Source organism: Carcharodon carcharias, chromosome 21 (genome assembly GCF_017639515.1).
Source record: "Carcharodon carcharias isolate sCarCar2 chromosome 21, sCarCar2.pri, whole genome shotgun sequence".
In the NCBI taxonomy this organism is placed as follows: Eukaryota; Metazoa; Chordata; class Chondrichthyes; order Lamniformes; family Lamnidae; genus Carcharodon; species Carcharodon carcharias.
This window is the reverse complement of record NC_054487.1, coordinates 24,247,457-24,264,505: the sequence shown is the minus strand read 5'-3', so window position 1 is coordinate 24,264,505 and position 17,049 is coordinate 24,247,457. Positions and strand designations below refer to the sequence as shown.

The 17,049-nt window shown below is 44.5% G+C and overlaps 1 protein-coding gene across 4 annotated transcripts in view; it reads left to right on the top strand.

Moving 5' to 3' along the window:
- LOC121293411 (tubby-related protein 3-like) overlaps positions 1–17,049 on the top strand; it is a 142,040-nt gene that overhangs the window by 71,517 nt on the left and 53,474 nt on the right. For all 4 annotated transcript variants that reach the window (XM_041216472.1, XM_041216474.1, XM_041216471.1 and 1 more), the window contains one exon: positions 6,178–6,306. In XM_041216472.1, the coding sequence (XP_041072406.1) occupies positions 6,178–6,306 (129 nt within the window). The remainder of the gene's footprint in view (positions 1–6,177; positions 6,307–17,049) is intronic.

Sequence of the window (17,049 nt, the reverse complement as noted above, 5' to 3'; positions counted from 1 at the left end):
GATGTGTATGAAAATAAATTAGATTGAACCTTTTATATTGCGGATTACTGTTGAAAGTGTGAGATCCCACACAGAACAGTGGTTGTTTCAAATCAGTGTGAAAGTAGTTACAGTTTTAGAAATAGTTCAGGCGGGAGTGAGATTCTCATGTCAGTGTCTCATTTAAATTAGAGGCAACTATAAGACCGGATTCAAGATCACAACATTATCCTTTCGTCGGGTATATCTGCAGCTTTTATGTTCCCCATTGCAATTTCAATCTAACTGATAGCCATCACGTACCATAAGGAGTATGTTCAAACCTGTTTTTGAACTACCAACTTTTTTGCTGGACTATAATTTAGCTTTTCATTTTGAAGCTGTGGGCGAATTTTTGCTAGTTTACTAGTTTGGCACTTACATGTTCGTTATCCTCAAGAGGACCAGAATCTGCTGCCTGGAATTTTAAAAAAAAAGAAATATACCAGCCTTCTGCTGTTATATTTTGGGGCAAGAGAACTTGATGCAACTTGAACGGTTGCCTGCACCAATCCACATCTGATGGTCCTCTGTGTCTTTCGTTGAGGAGAGCTTTGCTGTGAGAGAGTGGTACTTCACCAGAAGTACAAACTTCTGGGTCCATTATGTTCTAGTTTACTTGTACCTGATTTCGAGAGCACAACTCCCTTCACTGCTCCCGATGGCTTTGTGCTACTTAGCTTGTGTTATATGCAGTGTCTGTGGCTATGTTTACCTTACAATCAGCCTGTGCTGTACTGCCTCCAGCTCCCTATAGAATTACTTTGCTGGGACTTGATGGTTTGTGTGCATATGTGCAACATTATGTTTACCTTTTCTTTTGTGTCATGTTTAAGTTTTCCTTCTCTGTCCCGTTCCCACCCGCCTTGTGTAGTATTCAGGTGTTCGGGGCTGAATAGGTTAATGTGAGGGATTGGAGAAATAGTACCGCCCAATTGATGTAAGAGAGAATCACATGACTGAGTCTAGGAGGAGAATGTTCATGGTTTAGACTGAGTTAAACCTGTAGTCTTGTATATCTGTAAATGGTTATGTTCTTACACTAAATAAGTTACTGTTCAGACATGTCTATGTCTCTGCAACTGTTCCTTAACCAGTTGCAGCCAACATAAAGCACCTTGAGGTTCTGGTCTGCTTCTAGGCATTGCTCCATTGCCAAATATGGGATAGAGGGATATAGCAAGCCTGCATCTGGTTCTCATTTTTTGTGCCTGGCTTGTGTGTGGCTGTACAGTCACAATGTAAACAAGTTTTTGAGGAATGTTTCCCATCAGTCATTTCCCCATATTTCAGGTCTGTGTTGATATTCAATAATTGTTCATCTCTCCAAATAATTATGTTTAAAAGGTCTTGGATACTCATTGTCTCGCAAATGAACCTGCATGGTTTTAGCCAAGAAAGTTAATTCTAGCTCACTGGTATTGACTTTCCTCTGTTTAGTTCAGACAGGTTGACTCTGGATATCCGACACTGTTTTGGTCTGCTTGAGGTGGGTGGTATCTTTTCATTGTGCTAATATATGGGTCTGGGGGAGATCTTAAGATTCTGTGCTGTTGTGTGCAATATGTGCATGTTGATCAGATATTGGGGCCTCGGTGCTTGAAGGATCATGATGGGTGCAAGGCAGGTATTCCTGGGTCTTTCAGGGTGCCCTTTGTGTATCCTGCTACCTTAAGAAGGCCATTCTTGCTAAATCTTTAATCTGATATGTTGGATATGGGGTTGTGTAGCTCTCCCCATAAAATGCCGTTTCCATTGCTTATTAACATGTATGTCTTGGTTGGTTTGGTGCTGGTCCTGGCATGCTCTCCTACACTCCTCATTGAACCAGAGTTGTGTTGGCCCTTTGGTTTGATGGTAATGTTAGAGTGAGAGATATACCAGGCCATGAGGTTACAGATTGTGGTGGGATACAATTCTGTTGCTGCTGATGTCTCACAGTTTCTCATGGAAGCTCAGCTTTCAGCTGCTAGCTCAGTTCTGGATCTATACCATTTAGCTTGGTTGTAATGCTACGTACACATGATAGACGGTATCCTAGATATAAAAACTGTACTTGGTATACACAAGGACTGGTCACTTCCACCAGTACTGTTATGGATAGATATATCTGCAACAGTTAGATTGGTGAAGATGAGGTCAAGTAGGTTTTCCCCTTCATGATTGTTCTTTCACCATCTGCCACAGTCTGATAGATATGTTTTCAGGACTTGGCCAGCTCAGTCAGTAATAGTGCTAGTGAGTCACTCATGGTAATAGACATTGAAATTCTCTCATCCAGAGTAATTTTATGCTCCGGATATCCTCAGTCAAAGCGTTCCAAGTGGTGTTCATTGGCTGAAAGATATGATTCTGTGATTATGACGATGCCAGGCTGTTGCTTGACTAGTCTGTAGGACAGCTCTCCAAATCTTGTTGCAAGTATCCAAATGTTAGTGTGGAGAACTTTGCAGATTCGACTCAGCTGGGCCTGACTAGGTCTGTCCGGTTTCATTGTAACTCTTTTGAGTACAAACACGTTTTCCATCTGTTCCTATTCAGATGAAGTTACATTGTTTCATAGTTTGCCATTGTGAGATTTGAACTCTTGATACTCTTTTGAGTAAACCTGTTTCCATCTGTTTCAGATGAAGTTACATTGTTTCATAGTTTGCCATTGTGAGATTTGAACTCTTGATCTTGGGGTTACAAACCCAGTACCATAACCACTTGGCTATTTAGGCCAAGCCCGGTTTCATTGTATCCTGACTTTCTTGTAGCAGTGCAATACACTGAGATGATTATTAGGCCAGTTAAGAATCAGCCTCATTGCCATGTGTCTGAAATTACATTGTAGGCCAGACTGGGTAGGAATGGCACATTTCCTTTCCAAAGTGAACTAGATGGGTTTTTACAGATACCATGGTGGTAACCGTTACTGAGACTAGCATTTTTTAAATTCCAGAATTATTCATTGAATTAGTTCATTGAATTTAAATTCTCCAGCTGTTGTAATAGGATTTTACTTGTCTCTGGAGCATTGGGTTAGGCCTCTAGATTACTAGTCCATTAACAGCCATTATGCTACCATTCTTATAATGCTCAAGGCCTGGGTAGTTAGAAAATTTAATTGAACTGTCAAATAAGGGCTCATGCAGAAATTGTATTTTGATCCAGGATGACTTCCTGTGTTTGGGGATAATGCTATTGGTGTTTTGGGCTGTGTCATCTTTAGGGGCTGCTGGGCCCAGGTTTCCCTGTTGTTGCAGTTGTTGATATTTGTGTTGCATGGTTGTGGGAAGAGATCCTGCAGTGAGCATTGATTAAGATCTCTTGTCTTATCTTTATTCTTTTCTGGAGGATGAAATGGGAGTTGATATGGAAATAATCAGTACTTCTGTTCCTGCCATCTCAGGGTCAGAGGCCAAACATGTTCAACCCCTCAGACTTTGAGGCCCCTGATGGTTTTGTGAATAATACAGTTAGCAGCTCAATTAGATGTAGCATTGGAGGCATTGTCTGTATCCAAAGGATGAGTCAATTTTAGCGGTGATGCTTATCTCTTTCACTGTGGAACTCCTATTTGAAGTCAGAGAATTGGCAGGTAGGATTAGCTACTGAGCCAACAGTCATGCACCAACTCTGGAAATTGCCAGCTACTTTGGTAGAGAGATTCAAACGAGCTGATCAGCTGGTATACCAATTTCTGATCTTCCTAGCTTTCATGAAGAGCAGGCTGGAAAGTTTTATTTTTATCCAGTGGTTCCGAAAGTGACAAATCTTCAGGGCTGATGTGAAAATGTAACTGGTTAGCTAATGTCCTTGAAGGAAAAGCTCGCTTGTGACACCAATCCATTATATGCTTGATTCTCAATTCCCTCTCAAATACAAACTAGTAAGTTGTAAACAATTTTCTGAAGTTAGTGATTAAAGTGGAGATCATAATAAGGTTACATTGAGTATAGGTTACATAGTTTGAAGGAAAGAGGGATAAAGGAATATGGAAACTGGATAAGCACAATGACCTGGATTTTGTGTTATCATGATGATGAGACTGTCAGCATTCACCATCATTAATCTGTGAAACTGATAGCAACTCCTGGTGTGTGCACATGTACAGTTATATGTAGAAAACTAAAAGTTGCTATTGATGATTCTCTGCTCCCCCTCAGGGTACACTCTTGATTATTTCCATTTGCGAAAACTTTTAGATATCACTGAATTGATTTGGATTTCCACCTTGAAGTTGTACCTCATTTTATGAGGCACAACTAGATTTTTAACACGTACTAAATCATAGTTATTGCTCAACAACCTCTATGGCTCCAGTTAGCTAATTTCAACCAAGAGACCTTGATCCTTCCTGCATTCTGCCTGGTCATTTGTAGAGGACCTGCAGCCGCTTTCTCGCTGCTGACCACATCAGCTATAGCCAGACTCGCTCACTCTCCCTTTCCCTCCCTCTCTGTTTCTATTTCTGTCCAAAAATCTGTGACAGGAAGTCATTCTCAAGTCAGTTCAGCTACTCCTGCCTTTGTTTTCAGGTGTGAATATTTTGCACCCTGGTCTCAGTAAGTCTCCAACCTGAACCCTACAACCCACCAGTAACCAAGCCACGCAGGCTTGTTGTTGGGCAGAACTTGGCAAACTACATGACTCTCTTCACTACTCTATTTTACCTTAAATTGAAGAGACAATTTAAAACGTAATTCGTAAAACCTGGCAATAAAAAGGTGAAATCCATGCGAAAGAACTTGCTTGATTTATGTGGGCAACTTTCTTCAAGGTCAGTAATGAGCGCCGTCACTTTGGGCTGATTGGATTGTTTATGCTTTATAACTTCCCTGTAATTCTAGTACATTCATCTAAGCTCTAGTCTGCTCTGCCCTTGAAGATAGTGAACGCTATAGGTCTCATGATATTTTACTGAATCATTCTTTCTTGCAACAGTCTGGCCGTACTACTTGTAAGTGGGTGCATATCCTACAAACCAGAAGCTGCAATTCTGATTTTTTTTTTCTGGCCCCCACCCCTGCACTTACAGAAACTTGCATCATTACTTCTTATTATACATTTTCTTTCTGAACCTCTCTAAAAGGTGGTTTTATCAATGCATCTTTCTTGAGTTTGGTTCAATTTTCAGAATTAGTTAATCAAATTTATTTACAGAAACTATACCAGTAGGACATTTATAAAGCAGCCCGAAGATAGCAGTTAGAAGCTTGAGTCATGACCATCCGTGAGTCGTTGGTCCTACCATAAGTGCTGAGATTGGCCTGTCATACCTCTGCCACTGACCATGTTGAAGTACCTTGACCAGGAAGACTCTCTTATCTCAGTTTTCTTGCTGAGATGCTTGCACGGCATTGCCCAGTCATTTATTTTCATTCATTTGTTCCTGCTGCACTTTTTCACTCCAAGTCATCCCAGGATTCCAACATGGAATTATTTAAGTGCCTAATAGCCTCATCCAAATGTTACCTAAATGCCTTCTGGATTCTAATCTTAATCCCACTTTTGCCATACCATATGCTTGTAATCAGATGAATCCCAGACTGGGGCCAAGGAAAGCCACAGCCCCTGGTTATGCAGGAGTATGTCTGCTGCAGACAGAGGCCCTGTCCAAGCAAGACCAGGTAAATCCTCACCGGTCTTGTCATACCTGGGTGACTGGGTCCAGGGCTAATTAGTAGGTCATTCTTTGAGGGGACTGAGATCTGGTTGGTGATTGATGAAGTGACAGTTAAACAGTAAGGACTCTTAAATGTACTCTTAACAAGGGCAATTAGGGATGGGCGATAAATGCTGGCCTAGCCAGCGACGCCCGCATCCCATGAACAAATAAAAAAAATTAAGCATGCTCACTGATGTGCATCTCATCCTGCTATTAACAAGGACTAATATAGCAAGTTATTTCAGTATGTTTATGATACAGACGCTGGCCAATAAAACTTTGTACTGATTTTTCAGCATTTATGATTTTGCAAGAAATAATGAACAGAGTAAATCTACTAATGTCCACTTACAGTCTCATAAGGAGCTATGGAAATTATCCTCAGTTGTGGATAAATTTGTCCACATTCATTTTGATATACCTGATCTAAATTGATAAAACCTAAGGAAAAAAATGTTGTGAAAGACATTGTAAAATATTCTCTTTCCTTTGTTAATTTATGTTAGCTGAAGGAGATAGAAAGAAATCTGACGAGGCGCAACCTCCTGAGAAATCTTTACGACCAGAGAAGCTGAAACTCTTGCGAGAAGGTAACAAATTGGACAGAGACATCGAAAGGGACAAAGGCGAGCCAGGTTAGCTTTAAGCCCATAGAGCTGGTAGTTTCTAATTTTCATGAAGTTTGAACTGTTAAAATCTGGTTCCGTACACACCTGTTGCAGTGATGTGATTTCAAAAATATAAACAATCTGTTTTAATGTCTCAGACAGCATTTGTAAAGAGTACAGCAGAGTTAAGCATCATGTTAACCCTTAATTTGGGGGGAGACGATGATGTAGTGGTATTCTCGGTGGACTAGTAATCCAGAGGCCCAGAGTAATACTCTGGGGACCAGGGTTCGAATCCCGCCATGGCAGTGTTGGAATTTGAACTCAATAAAAAAAACCTGAAATTAAAAGTCCAATGATGACCATGAAACCACTAATTGTGGTTTTAAAAAAGAAAAAACATCTGGTTCACTAATGTCCTTTAGGGAAGGAAATCCGTCGTCCGTACCTGGTCTGGCCTACATGTGACTCCAGTCCCACAGCAATGTGGTTGACTCTGAAATGGCCCAGCAAGCCACTCACTCAGTTGTAACACACTGCCACAAAGACACCCGGCATTGACCTCGGCACCGGAAATGACAACGGCAATCGCAGCCCTGTCGACCCTGCAAAGTTCTCCTTACTAAAATCTGAGCGCTTGTGCCAAAATTGAGAGACCTGTCTCACAGACTAGTCCAGCCACACCCATAGCAATAGTCATCCTCATGGAATCATACTTACAGATAATGTCCCAGACTCCACCATCACCATCCCTGCTTATGTCCTGTCCCACCGGCAGGACAGACCTAGCAGAGGTGGTGGTACAGTGATATTCTGGGAGTCTTCAACATTGACTCCGGACCCCATGAAGTCTCATGGCATCAGGTCAAGCATGGGCAAGGAAACCTCCTGCTGATTACCACCTACCACCCTCCCTCAGTTGAATAATTAGTGCTCCTCCATGTTGAACATCACTTGGAGAAAGCACTGAGGGTGGCAAGGGTGCAGAATGGACTCTGGATGGGAAGGCTTGGTAGCATCACGACAGATCGAGCTGGCCGAGTCCTAAATGACATAGCTGCGAGACTGAGTCTGCGGCAGGTAGTGAGGGAACCAACAAAACATACTTGACCTCATCCTCAACAAAATGCCTGCCGCAGATGCATCTGTCCATGACAGTAGGAGGTAGGGGTGAGCACTGCAGTCGTGGTGGAGACGAAGTCCTGCCTTCATATTGAGGATACCCTCCATCGTGTGTCACTATCACCTGTTGAATGGCATAGATTTTGAACAGATCTAGCAACTCAAGATTGGGCATCCATGAGGTGCTGTGGGCCATCAGCAGCAGCAGAATTGTATGCAACCACAACTTATAACCTCATGGCCCGGCATATCCTCCAATCTACCATTACCATCATGCATGAGGATCAACCCTGGTTCAATGAAGAGTGCAGGAGGGCATGCCAGGAGCAGCACCAGGCATACCTAAAAATGAGGTGTCAACTTGATGAAGCTATAAAACAGGACTACTTGCGTGCCAAACAGCATAAACAGCAAGCGAAAGACAGAGCTAAGCGATCCCAGATCAAATCAAAGCTCTGCAGTCCTGCCACATCCACTCGTGAATGTTGGTGGACAATTAAACAACTCACTGGAGGAGAAGTCTCCACAAATATCCCCATCTTCAATGATGGAGGAGCCCAGCACATCATTGCAAAAGATAAGGCTGAAGCACTTGTAATGATATTCATCCAGAAGTGCCGAGTGGATGATCCATCTCTGCCTCCTCTGGAGATCCCCAGCATCACAGATGCCAGTCTTCAGCCAATTCGATTCACTCCATATGATATCAAGAAACGGCTGAAGGCACTGGATACTGCAAAGGCCTGACAATATTCCGGCAATAGTACTAAAGACTTGTGCTCCAGAACTTGCCGCACTCCTAACCAAGCTGTTCCAGTACAGCTACAACACTGGCATCTACCTGGCTATGTGGAAAATTTCCCAGGTTTGTCCTGTACACAAAAAGCAGGACAAATCCAACCTGGCCAATTACCGCCCCATCAGTCTACTCTCAATGATCAGTAAAGTAATGGAAGGAGTCACCAACAATGCTATCAAGCGGCACTTGCTTAGCAATAACCTGTTCACTGATGCCCAGTTTGGGTTCCGCCAGGGCCAATCAGTTCCTGACCTCATTACAGCCTCAGTTCAAACATGGACAAAAGAGCTGAACTCCAAGGTGAGGTGAGAGTGACTGCCCTTGACATCAAGGCAGCATTTCACTGAGTGTGGCAACAAGGAGCCCTAGCAAAACTGGAGTCAATGGGAATCAGGGGGAAAACTCTCCGCTGGTTGGAGTCATACCCAGCACAAAGGAAGATGGTTGTGGTTGTTGGAGGTCAGTCATCTCAGCCCCAGGGCATCACTGCAGGAGTTCCTCGTAGTGTCCTAGGCCCAACCATCTTCAGCTGCTTCATCAATGACCTTCTTTCCATCATAAGGTCAGAAGTGAGGATGTTCGCTGATGATTGCACAATGTTCAGCACCATTCACGAGTCCTCAGATACTGAAGCAGTCCATGTCCAAATGCAGCAAGACTTGGAAAATATCCAAGCTTGGGCTAACAAGTGGCAAGTAACATTTGCGCCACACAAGTGTCAGTCAATGATCATCTCCAACAAGAGAGGATCCAACCGTCACCCCTTGATGTTCAATGGCATTACCATCACTGAATCCCCCACTATCAACATCCTGAGGGTTGCCATTGACCAGAAACTGAACTGGACCAGCTATATAAATACTGTGGCTACAAGAGCAGGTCAGAGGCTAGGAATCGTGCGATAAGTAACTCACCTCCTGACTTCTCAAAGCCTGTCCACCATCTACAAGGTACAAGTCAGGAATGTGATGGAATACTCCCCTCTTGCCTGGATGAGCGCAGCTCCTACAACACTGAAGAAGCTGGACACCGTCTAGGACAAAGCTGTCCGCTTGATTGGCACCACATCCATAAACATTCACTCCTTCCACCACTGATGCAAAGTAGCAGTTGTTTGTAACATCTACAAGATGAACTTTAGGAATTCACCAAGGCTCCTGAGACAACACCTTCCAAACCCACGACCACTACCGTCCAAAAGGACAAAGGCAGCAGATAGATGGGAACACCTCCACCTGGAAGATCCCTTCCAAGTCACTCACCATCCCGACCTGGAAATATATTGCCGTTCCTTCACTGTCGCTGAGTCAAAATCCTTCCTAACAGCACTGCAAGTGTACCTGCACCACATGGACTGAAGCGATTCAAGAAGGCAGCTCACCACCATCTTCTCAAGTGCAACTAGGGATGGGCAATAAATGCTGGCCCAGCCAGCAAGGCCCACGTCCCATGAATGAATAAAAAAGAAAATAATAAAACAGGAGAATATTGCCGATGACTGGCTTTTAAAACAGAATTAAAAGGGAAGGAGAAAAAACGTTCGTGAAAAAATTGATCTGCAGAATTTTTAATAACCTTGGAACAATAAGAGTCGTAGTGAGAGAAATTAAAACCATTGATGAGATGCAGAAAACATGAGTATCTGAAGCAAGTGTTAGATGATTCGGGATTTTTAAAATCTAATCATTCATGGAATGTGGGCATTGCCGGGAAAGCCAATTTTTTTGCCCATCCCTTGGGAAGGTGGAAATGGAAAGACAAATATTTGGGTAGCAGCCAAGGATACAGGGTCCCAGGAATCTGAGAGGTGAAAAATGTATGTTGACATCATTTGACATGATGCCCAACCAACATGGTATTCCTACAGAAGGTCCCCACGCAAAACAGCAATCTGTTGCATTCCTTCCCTTGCTGAAGAAAAGCCAGCACCTATTAACTCATTCACCAACACTCCCTGCTAAAGAGAACTTGGAAGCTATAGTTAAGATCTAACGTTTTTAGAGCCAATATTAACAAAAAAGGCTCCATGGTTCCTTATGGAAGGATGAAGTGCTGTTCTTGAATATGTGTTGAGCTTCATGGAACAATGTAGAAGGCCAAAAACAAAGTGGGAGTAGGATTGGGAACCGAAATGGCAAGTGACAATAATCTTGCGGTTGCGTTGGTTGATGTACTGATTTCGAGTGGTAACAGATTATTTCATTGTAAGTTTTTGGAAGGTTTTCAGATCAATTAGGCAATTGATTAAGCAACCCTAAAAGACTAAAGCTGTTCAGTGAGGTTCCTTCCAATCTGTAAGTAAAATGGTTACAGAAGTAGGCAATACTCTCCGAACACAACTTAGAAGCCTCATGTTTATTACCAGGCTCAAGAGAAAGACGTTACTGAAGATGTGTTCTGCATATATGATTTTGTATGAGGTAGTAAATCACCTGGCGTCTGTTTATGATGTCGCCATTCATAGGGAGCTGAAGAAGCCATCCCACTGTGGGTGGATTTGTCCACAATCATTTTATTTGAGCTAAATTGATGGTGCATAGAATATAAAGTGAAAAAAACCATTCAGCCTAATCAGTCAATTTCAGTATTTATGTTCCACTCAGGCCACTTCCCAAACTTCCTCATCTAACACTATGAGCATAACCTTTTATTCCCTAATCCCTTGTGTGTTTATCTAGCTCCCCAATAATTGCATCTAGCCTGTTCACCTCAGCAACTCCCTGTGGTAGCACGTTCTAAATTCTCACCATTCTTTGGGAAAGAAGTTTCTTCAGAATACCCTGTTTGATTTCTTGGTGACTGTTTTATTTTGATATCTTCTGGTTTTATAAGACCATAAGACATAGGAGCAGAAATTAGGCCATTGGGCCCATCGAGTCTGCTCCGCCATTCAACCATGACTGATAAGTTTCTCAACCCATTCTCCCACCTTCTCCCCATAACCTTTGATCCCCTTACCAATCAAGAACCTGTCCATCTCGGTCTTAAATACACTCAATAACCTGGCCTCCACAGCCTTCCGTGGCAATGAATTCCATAGATTCACCACTCTCTGGCTAAAGAAGTTTCTCCTCATCTCTGTTCTAAAAGGTCTTCTCTTTACTCTGAGGCTGTGCCCTCGGGTCCTAGTCTCTCCTACTAATGGAAACATCTTCCCCACATCCACTCTATCCAGGCCTTTCAGTATTCTGTAAGTTTCAATCAGATCCCCCCGATCCTTCTAAACTCCATCGAGTATAGACCCAGAGTCCTCAAATGTTCCTCATATGTTAAGCTTTCATTCCTGGGATCATTCTCGTGAACCTCCTCTGGACCCTCTCCAGGGCCAGCACATCCTTCCTGAGATACGGGGCCCAAAATTACTCACAATATATTCTAAATGTGGTCTGACCAGAGCCTTATAAAGCCTCAGCAGCACATCCCTGCTTTTATATTCTAGCCCTCTCAAAATAAATGCCAACATTGTATTTACCTTCCTAACTACTGACTCAACCTGCAAGTTAACCTTAAGAGAATCCTGGACTAGGACTCCCAAGTCCCTCTGAATTCTCTCCCCATTTAGAAAATAGTCTATGCCTCTATTCTTCCTACCAAAGAGCATGACCTCACACTTCCCCACATTGTATTCCATCTGCCACTTCTTTGCCCATTCTCCTAACCTGTCTAAATCCTTCTGCAGCCTCCCCGCCTCCTCAATACAACCTGTCTCTCCACCTATCTTTGTATCATCTGTAAACTTAACCAGAATGCCCTCAGTTCCTTCATCTTGATCACTAGTGTATAAAATGAAAAGTTGAGGTCCCAACGCTGACCCTTGCGGAACTCCATTAGTCACCGGCCGCCATCCTGAAAAGGACCCCCTTATCCCCACTCTCTGCCTCCTGCCAGACAGCCAATCTTCTATCCTTGCTAGTACCTTGCCTCTAACACCATGGGCTCTTATCTTACTGAGCAGCCTCCTGTGCGGCACCTTGTCAAAGGCCTTCTGGAATTCCAAGTAGATAACACCCATTGGCTCTCCTTTGTCTAACCTGCTCGTTACCTCCTCAAAGAATTCTAACAGATTTGTCAGGCATGACCTCCGCTTGATGAAACCATGCTGACTTTGCCCTATTTTACCATGCACTTCCAAGTATTCTGAAATCTCATCCTTAATAATGGACTCTAAAATCTTACCAACCACCAAGGTCAGGCTAGTCGGCCTTTAATTTCCTGTCTTTTATCCTCACTCCCTTCTCAAACAGGGGGGTTACATTAGCGATTTTCCAGTCCTCTCGGTCCCTTCTTGACTCCAATAATTCCTGAAAGATCTCCACTAATGCTTCCACTATCTCTTCAGCTATCTCCTTCAGAACTCTGGGGTGTAATCAATCTGGTCCAGGTGATTTATCCACCTTCAGACCTTTCAGTTTTCCTAGCACCTTCTCCTTGGTAATGGCCACCGTACTCACCTCTGCCCCCCAACTCTCTTGCACTTTGGGGATGTCACTCATGTCTTCCACTGTGAAGACTGACGCAAAGTACCTATTCAGTTCCTCCGCCATTTCTTTGTTCCCCACTACTACTTCTCCAGCGTCATTTTCCAGTGGCCCAATGTCCACTTTTGCCTCTCTCTTACCCTTTATATATCTAAAAACATTCTTGCAATCTTCTTTTATATTACTGGCTAGTTTACTCTCATATTTTATCTTCTCCCTCCTTATTTCTTTTTTAGTTGTCCTCTGTTGGTCTTTGTAGGCTTCCCAATCACCTGGCTTCCCACTGCTCTTCGCCGCATTGTATGCTTTCTCTTTAGCTTTTATGCTGTCCCTGACTTCCCTTGTCAGCCATAGTTGCCTCATCCTCCCTTTAGTATGCTGCTTCTTCCTAGGGATGAATCTTTGCTGTGTCTCCCAAATTAATCCCAGAAACTCCTGCCATTGCTGTTCCACTGTCTTTTCTGCTAGGCTCATCTCCCAGTCAATTCTGGCCAGCTCCTCCCTCATGCCTCTGTAGTTGCCTTTATTCAACTGTAATACCGTTACATCTGATTCCAGCTTTTTCCTCTCAAATTGCAGGGTAAATTCTATCATATTATGGTCACTTCCTCCTAAGGGTTCCTTCAGCTTAAGCTCCCTTATCAAATCTGCCTCATTACACATCACTAAATCTAGAATTGCCGGTTCCTTAGTGGGCTCCACCACAAGCTGCTCCAAAAAGCCATCTCATAGACATTCCACAAATTCCTTTTCTTGGGATCCACTACCAACCTGATTTTCCCAGTCTACCTGCATATTGAAATCCCCCATGATCACAGTAACCTTGCCTTTCTTACACACCTTTTCTATCTCCTGGTGTATCTTGTGCCCCACATCCTGACTACTGTTCGGAGGCCTGTACATAACTCCCATTATGGTTTTATTACCTTTGCGATTCCTCAACTCTACCCACACAGATTCGACATTATCTGACCCTACGTCGTTTCTTGCTATCGATTTAATTTCATTTCTTACTAACAAAGCAACCCCACCTCCTCTGCCAACCTGTCTATCTTTTTAATAGGATGTATATCCTTGGATATTTAGCTCCCAGTCCTGATCCCCTTGCAGCCATGTCTCCGCGATGCCCACATCATACCTGCCAATTTCAATCTGTGCCACAAGTTCAATTACCTTATTTCGTACATTGCGTCCATTCAAATACAACAACTTTAGTCCTGTATTTCCTGTCCCCCTTCTCATTGTCATCCCTTTATCTGATGTGCTTGAAGTTAGATTCCTAGCCCTTTCCAAACACTCTGCCCTATTTTGTGTTCTGGAGACTTTAATAGCCTCTCCTGGGCTCTTCTTCCTTTTCAGTTTTTTCATAATTTTCTATGAAGTTGAATCCACCCCCCCCACACGCTTACCTGCTGCTTTGTTTCCCATTAGTCATACTTGTTGGAATTTTACCCTTCACTTCCCCCCCACTTTCTAGTTTAAATTCCTATTGACCACCCTATTTACCCTTTTCTCTAGAACATTGGTCCCAGATCGGTTCAGGTGGAGACCGTCCCAACAGTACAGATCCCTCCTGTTCCAGCACTGATTTCAGTGCCCCACGAAATGGAACCCCTCTTTCCTGCACCACTCCTTTAGCCACGTGTTTAATTCCCTTATTCTCGCGTCCCTATGCCAATTTGCACATGGCTCGGGTAGTAATCCGGAGATTATAACTCTTGAGGACCTGTTCTTTAATTTAGTTCTAGTTCCTGATAATCCCCAAACAGCTCCTCTTTCCTAGTCTTACCTATGTTATTTGTCCTGATATGTACCACAAAAACTGGATCCTCCCCCTCCGTCTCCAAAATCCTTTCAAGCCGGTCAGAGATGTCCCTCACCCTGGCACCGGGCAGGCAACATACCATGCGGGACTCTCGATCCTGCTTACAAAGGATGCTATCAATTCCCCTAATTATAGAATCCCCTATAACTACCACTTGTCTTTTTGCTCCCCTCTCTTAAATGGCCTCCTGTGTCACGGTGCCATGGTCAGCTGGCTCATCCTCCCTACAGCCCTGTTTCTCATCCACATAGGGAGCAAGTACCTCGTACCTGTTGGACAAGGTCAAGAGCTGAGGCTTCTCTGTTCCTTAACACAGGATCCCTCTACATGCCTCACTTGCAGTCACACCCTACTGACCCTGACCACTGACCAAATTTGACATACGTAATCAACCAGGTGTGACCGCCTCCTGAAACAAAGCGTCCAGGTAACTCTCCCCCTCCCAGATGTGCCGCAGCGTCTGGAGCTCGGACTCCAGCTCATCAATTCGGAGCCGGAGTTCCTCCAGCAACCAAGACCTGCTGCAGATATGGTCACTGTGGCTCGCAATGGGATCTGCCAGCTCCCACATCATACAGCTAGAGCACATCACCCGCCCAGCCATCTCTACTTAGTTAATTAATTTATTAATTAACTTTGCAGTGTTTTTTTCAAATTTGGTGCAGATTTCCTGCTAACCAGTCAGGTCACAACTTTCCAGTGACGTCACTTTTTCACTTTTATCCTGTGTCTCCACCGCTCTCCTTGCACTCTTTTATCTCGTGTCTCTGCTCTCAGCGCGCTCTTTTATCCTGTGTCTCCGTCGCTCTCCTCGCGCTCTTTTATCCCGTGTCTCCGCCGCTCTCTTCGCGCTCTTTTATCCTGTGTCTCCGCTGCTCTCCTTGTGCTCTTTTATCCTGTGTCTCCGCCGCTCTCCTCGCGCTCTTTTATCCTCTGTCTCCGCCACTCTCCTCATTCACTTTTATCCCGTGTCTCCACCGCTCTCCTTGCGCTCTTTGATCCTGTGTCTCCGCTGCTTTCCTTGCTCTTTTATCTTGTGTCTCCGCCGCTCTCTTCGTGCTCTTTTATCCTGTGTCTCCGCCGCTCTCTTCATGCTCTTTTATCCTGTGTCTCCGCCGCTCTCCTCACTCTTTTATCCTGTGTCTCCGCCGCTCTCCTCGCGCTCTTTTATCCTGTGTCTCCGCCGCTGTCTTCGCGCTTTTTTATCCTGTGTCTCCGCCGCTCTCCTTGTGCTCTTTTATCCTGTGTCTCCGCCGCTCTCCTCGCGCTCTTTTATCCTGTGTCTCCGCCACTCTCCTCATTCACTTTTATCCCGTGTCTCCACCGCTCTCCTCGCGCTCTTTTATCCTGTGTCTCCGCCGCTCTCTTCACACTCTTTTATCCTGCGTCTCCGCTGCTCTCTTCACACTCTTTTATCCTGTGTCTCCGCCGCTCTCTTCGCGCTCTTTTATCCTGTGTCTCCGCCGTTCTCCTCATTCACTTTTATCCCGTGTCTCCACCGCTCTCCTTGCTCTTTTATCCTGTGTCTCCGCTGCTCTCCTCGCGTTCTTTTATCTTGTGTCTCCGCCGCTCTCTTCGTGCTCTTTTATCCTGTGTCTCCGCCGCTCTCCTCGCGCTCTTTTATCCCACGTCTCTGCCGCTCTCCTTGCGCTCTTTTATCTCGTGTCTCCGCCGCTCTCCTCATTCACTTTTATCCCGTGTCTCCACCGCTCTCCTCGCGCTCTTTTATCCTGTGTCTCCGCTGCTCTCCTCGCGCTCTTTTATCTTGTGTCTCCGCCGCTCTCTTCGTGCTCTTTTATCCTGTGTCTCTGCCGCTCTCCTCGTGCTCTTTTATCCCACGTCTCTGCCGCTCTCCTTGCGCTCTTTTATCCCGTGTCTCCGCCGCTCTCCTCGCGCTCTTTTATCCTGTGTCTCTGCCGCTCTTGTTCACTTTTATCCCGTGTCTCTGCCGCTCTCCTCGTTCACTTTTATCCTGTTTCTCTGCTGCTCTCCTCGCGCTCTTTTATCCCGTGTCTCCGCTGCTCTCCCCGTGCTCTTTTATCCTGTGTCTCCGCCACTCTCCTCGTTCACTTTTATCCTGTGTCTCCGCTCTCCTTGTCCTTTTTACCCTGTGTCTCCGCCGCTCTCCTCGCGCTTTTATCCTGCGTCTCTGCCGCTCTTCTCGCGCTCTTTTATCCTGTGGCTCCACCACTCTCCTCGTTCACTTTTATCCTGTGTCTCCGCCGCTCTCCTCGTTCACTTTTATTCTTTGTCTTCGCCGCTCTCCTCATTCACTTTTATCCTGCGTTTCCGCCGCTCTCCTTGCGCTCTTTTATCCTGTGTCTCCACCACTCTCCTCGTTCACTTTTATCCTGCGTCTCCGCCGCTCTCCTTGCGCTCTTTTATCCTGTTTTGCCCTTCCCCAAAAGTGTAACCATTCTCTCTATCAAAACCTTTCATAATTTTAAAGAGTTCTATTAACAGTCAACCTCCGCCTTTCAGGAGAAAAGATTCCCAGCCTGTTCACCCTCTCCTGATAGGTTATAACCTCATTGTTCTGGTTTCAG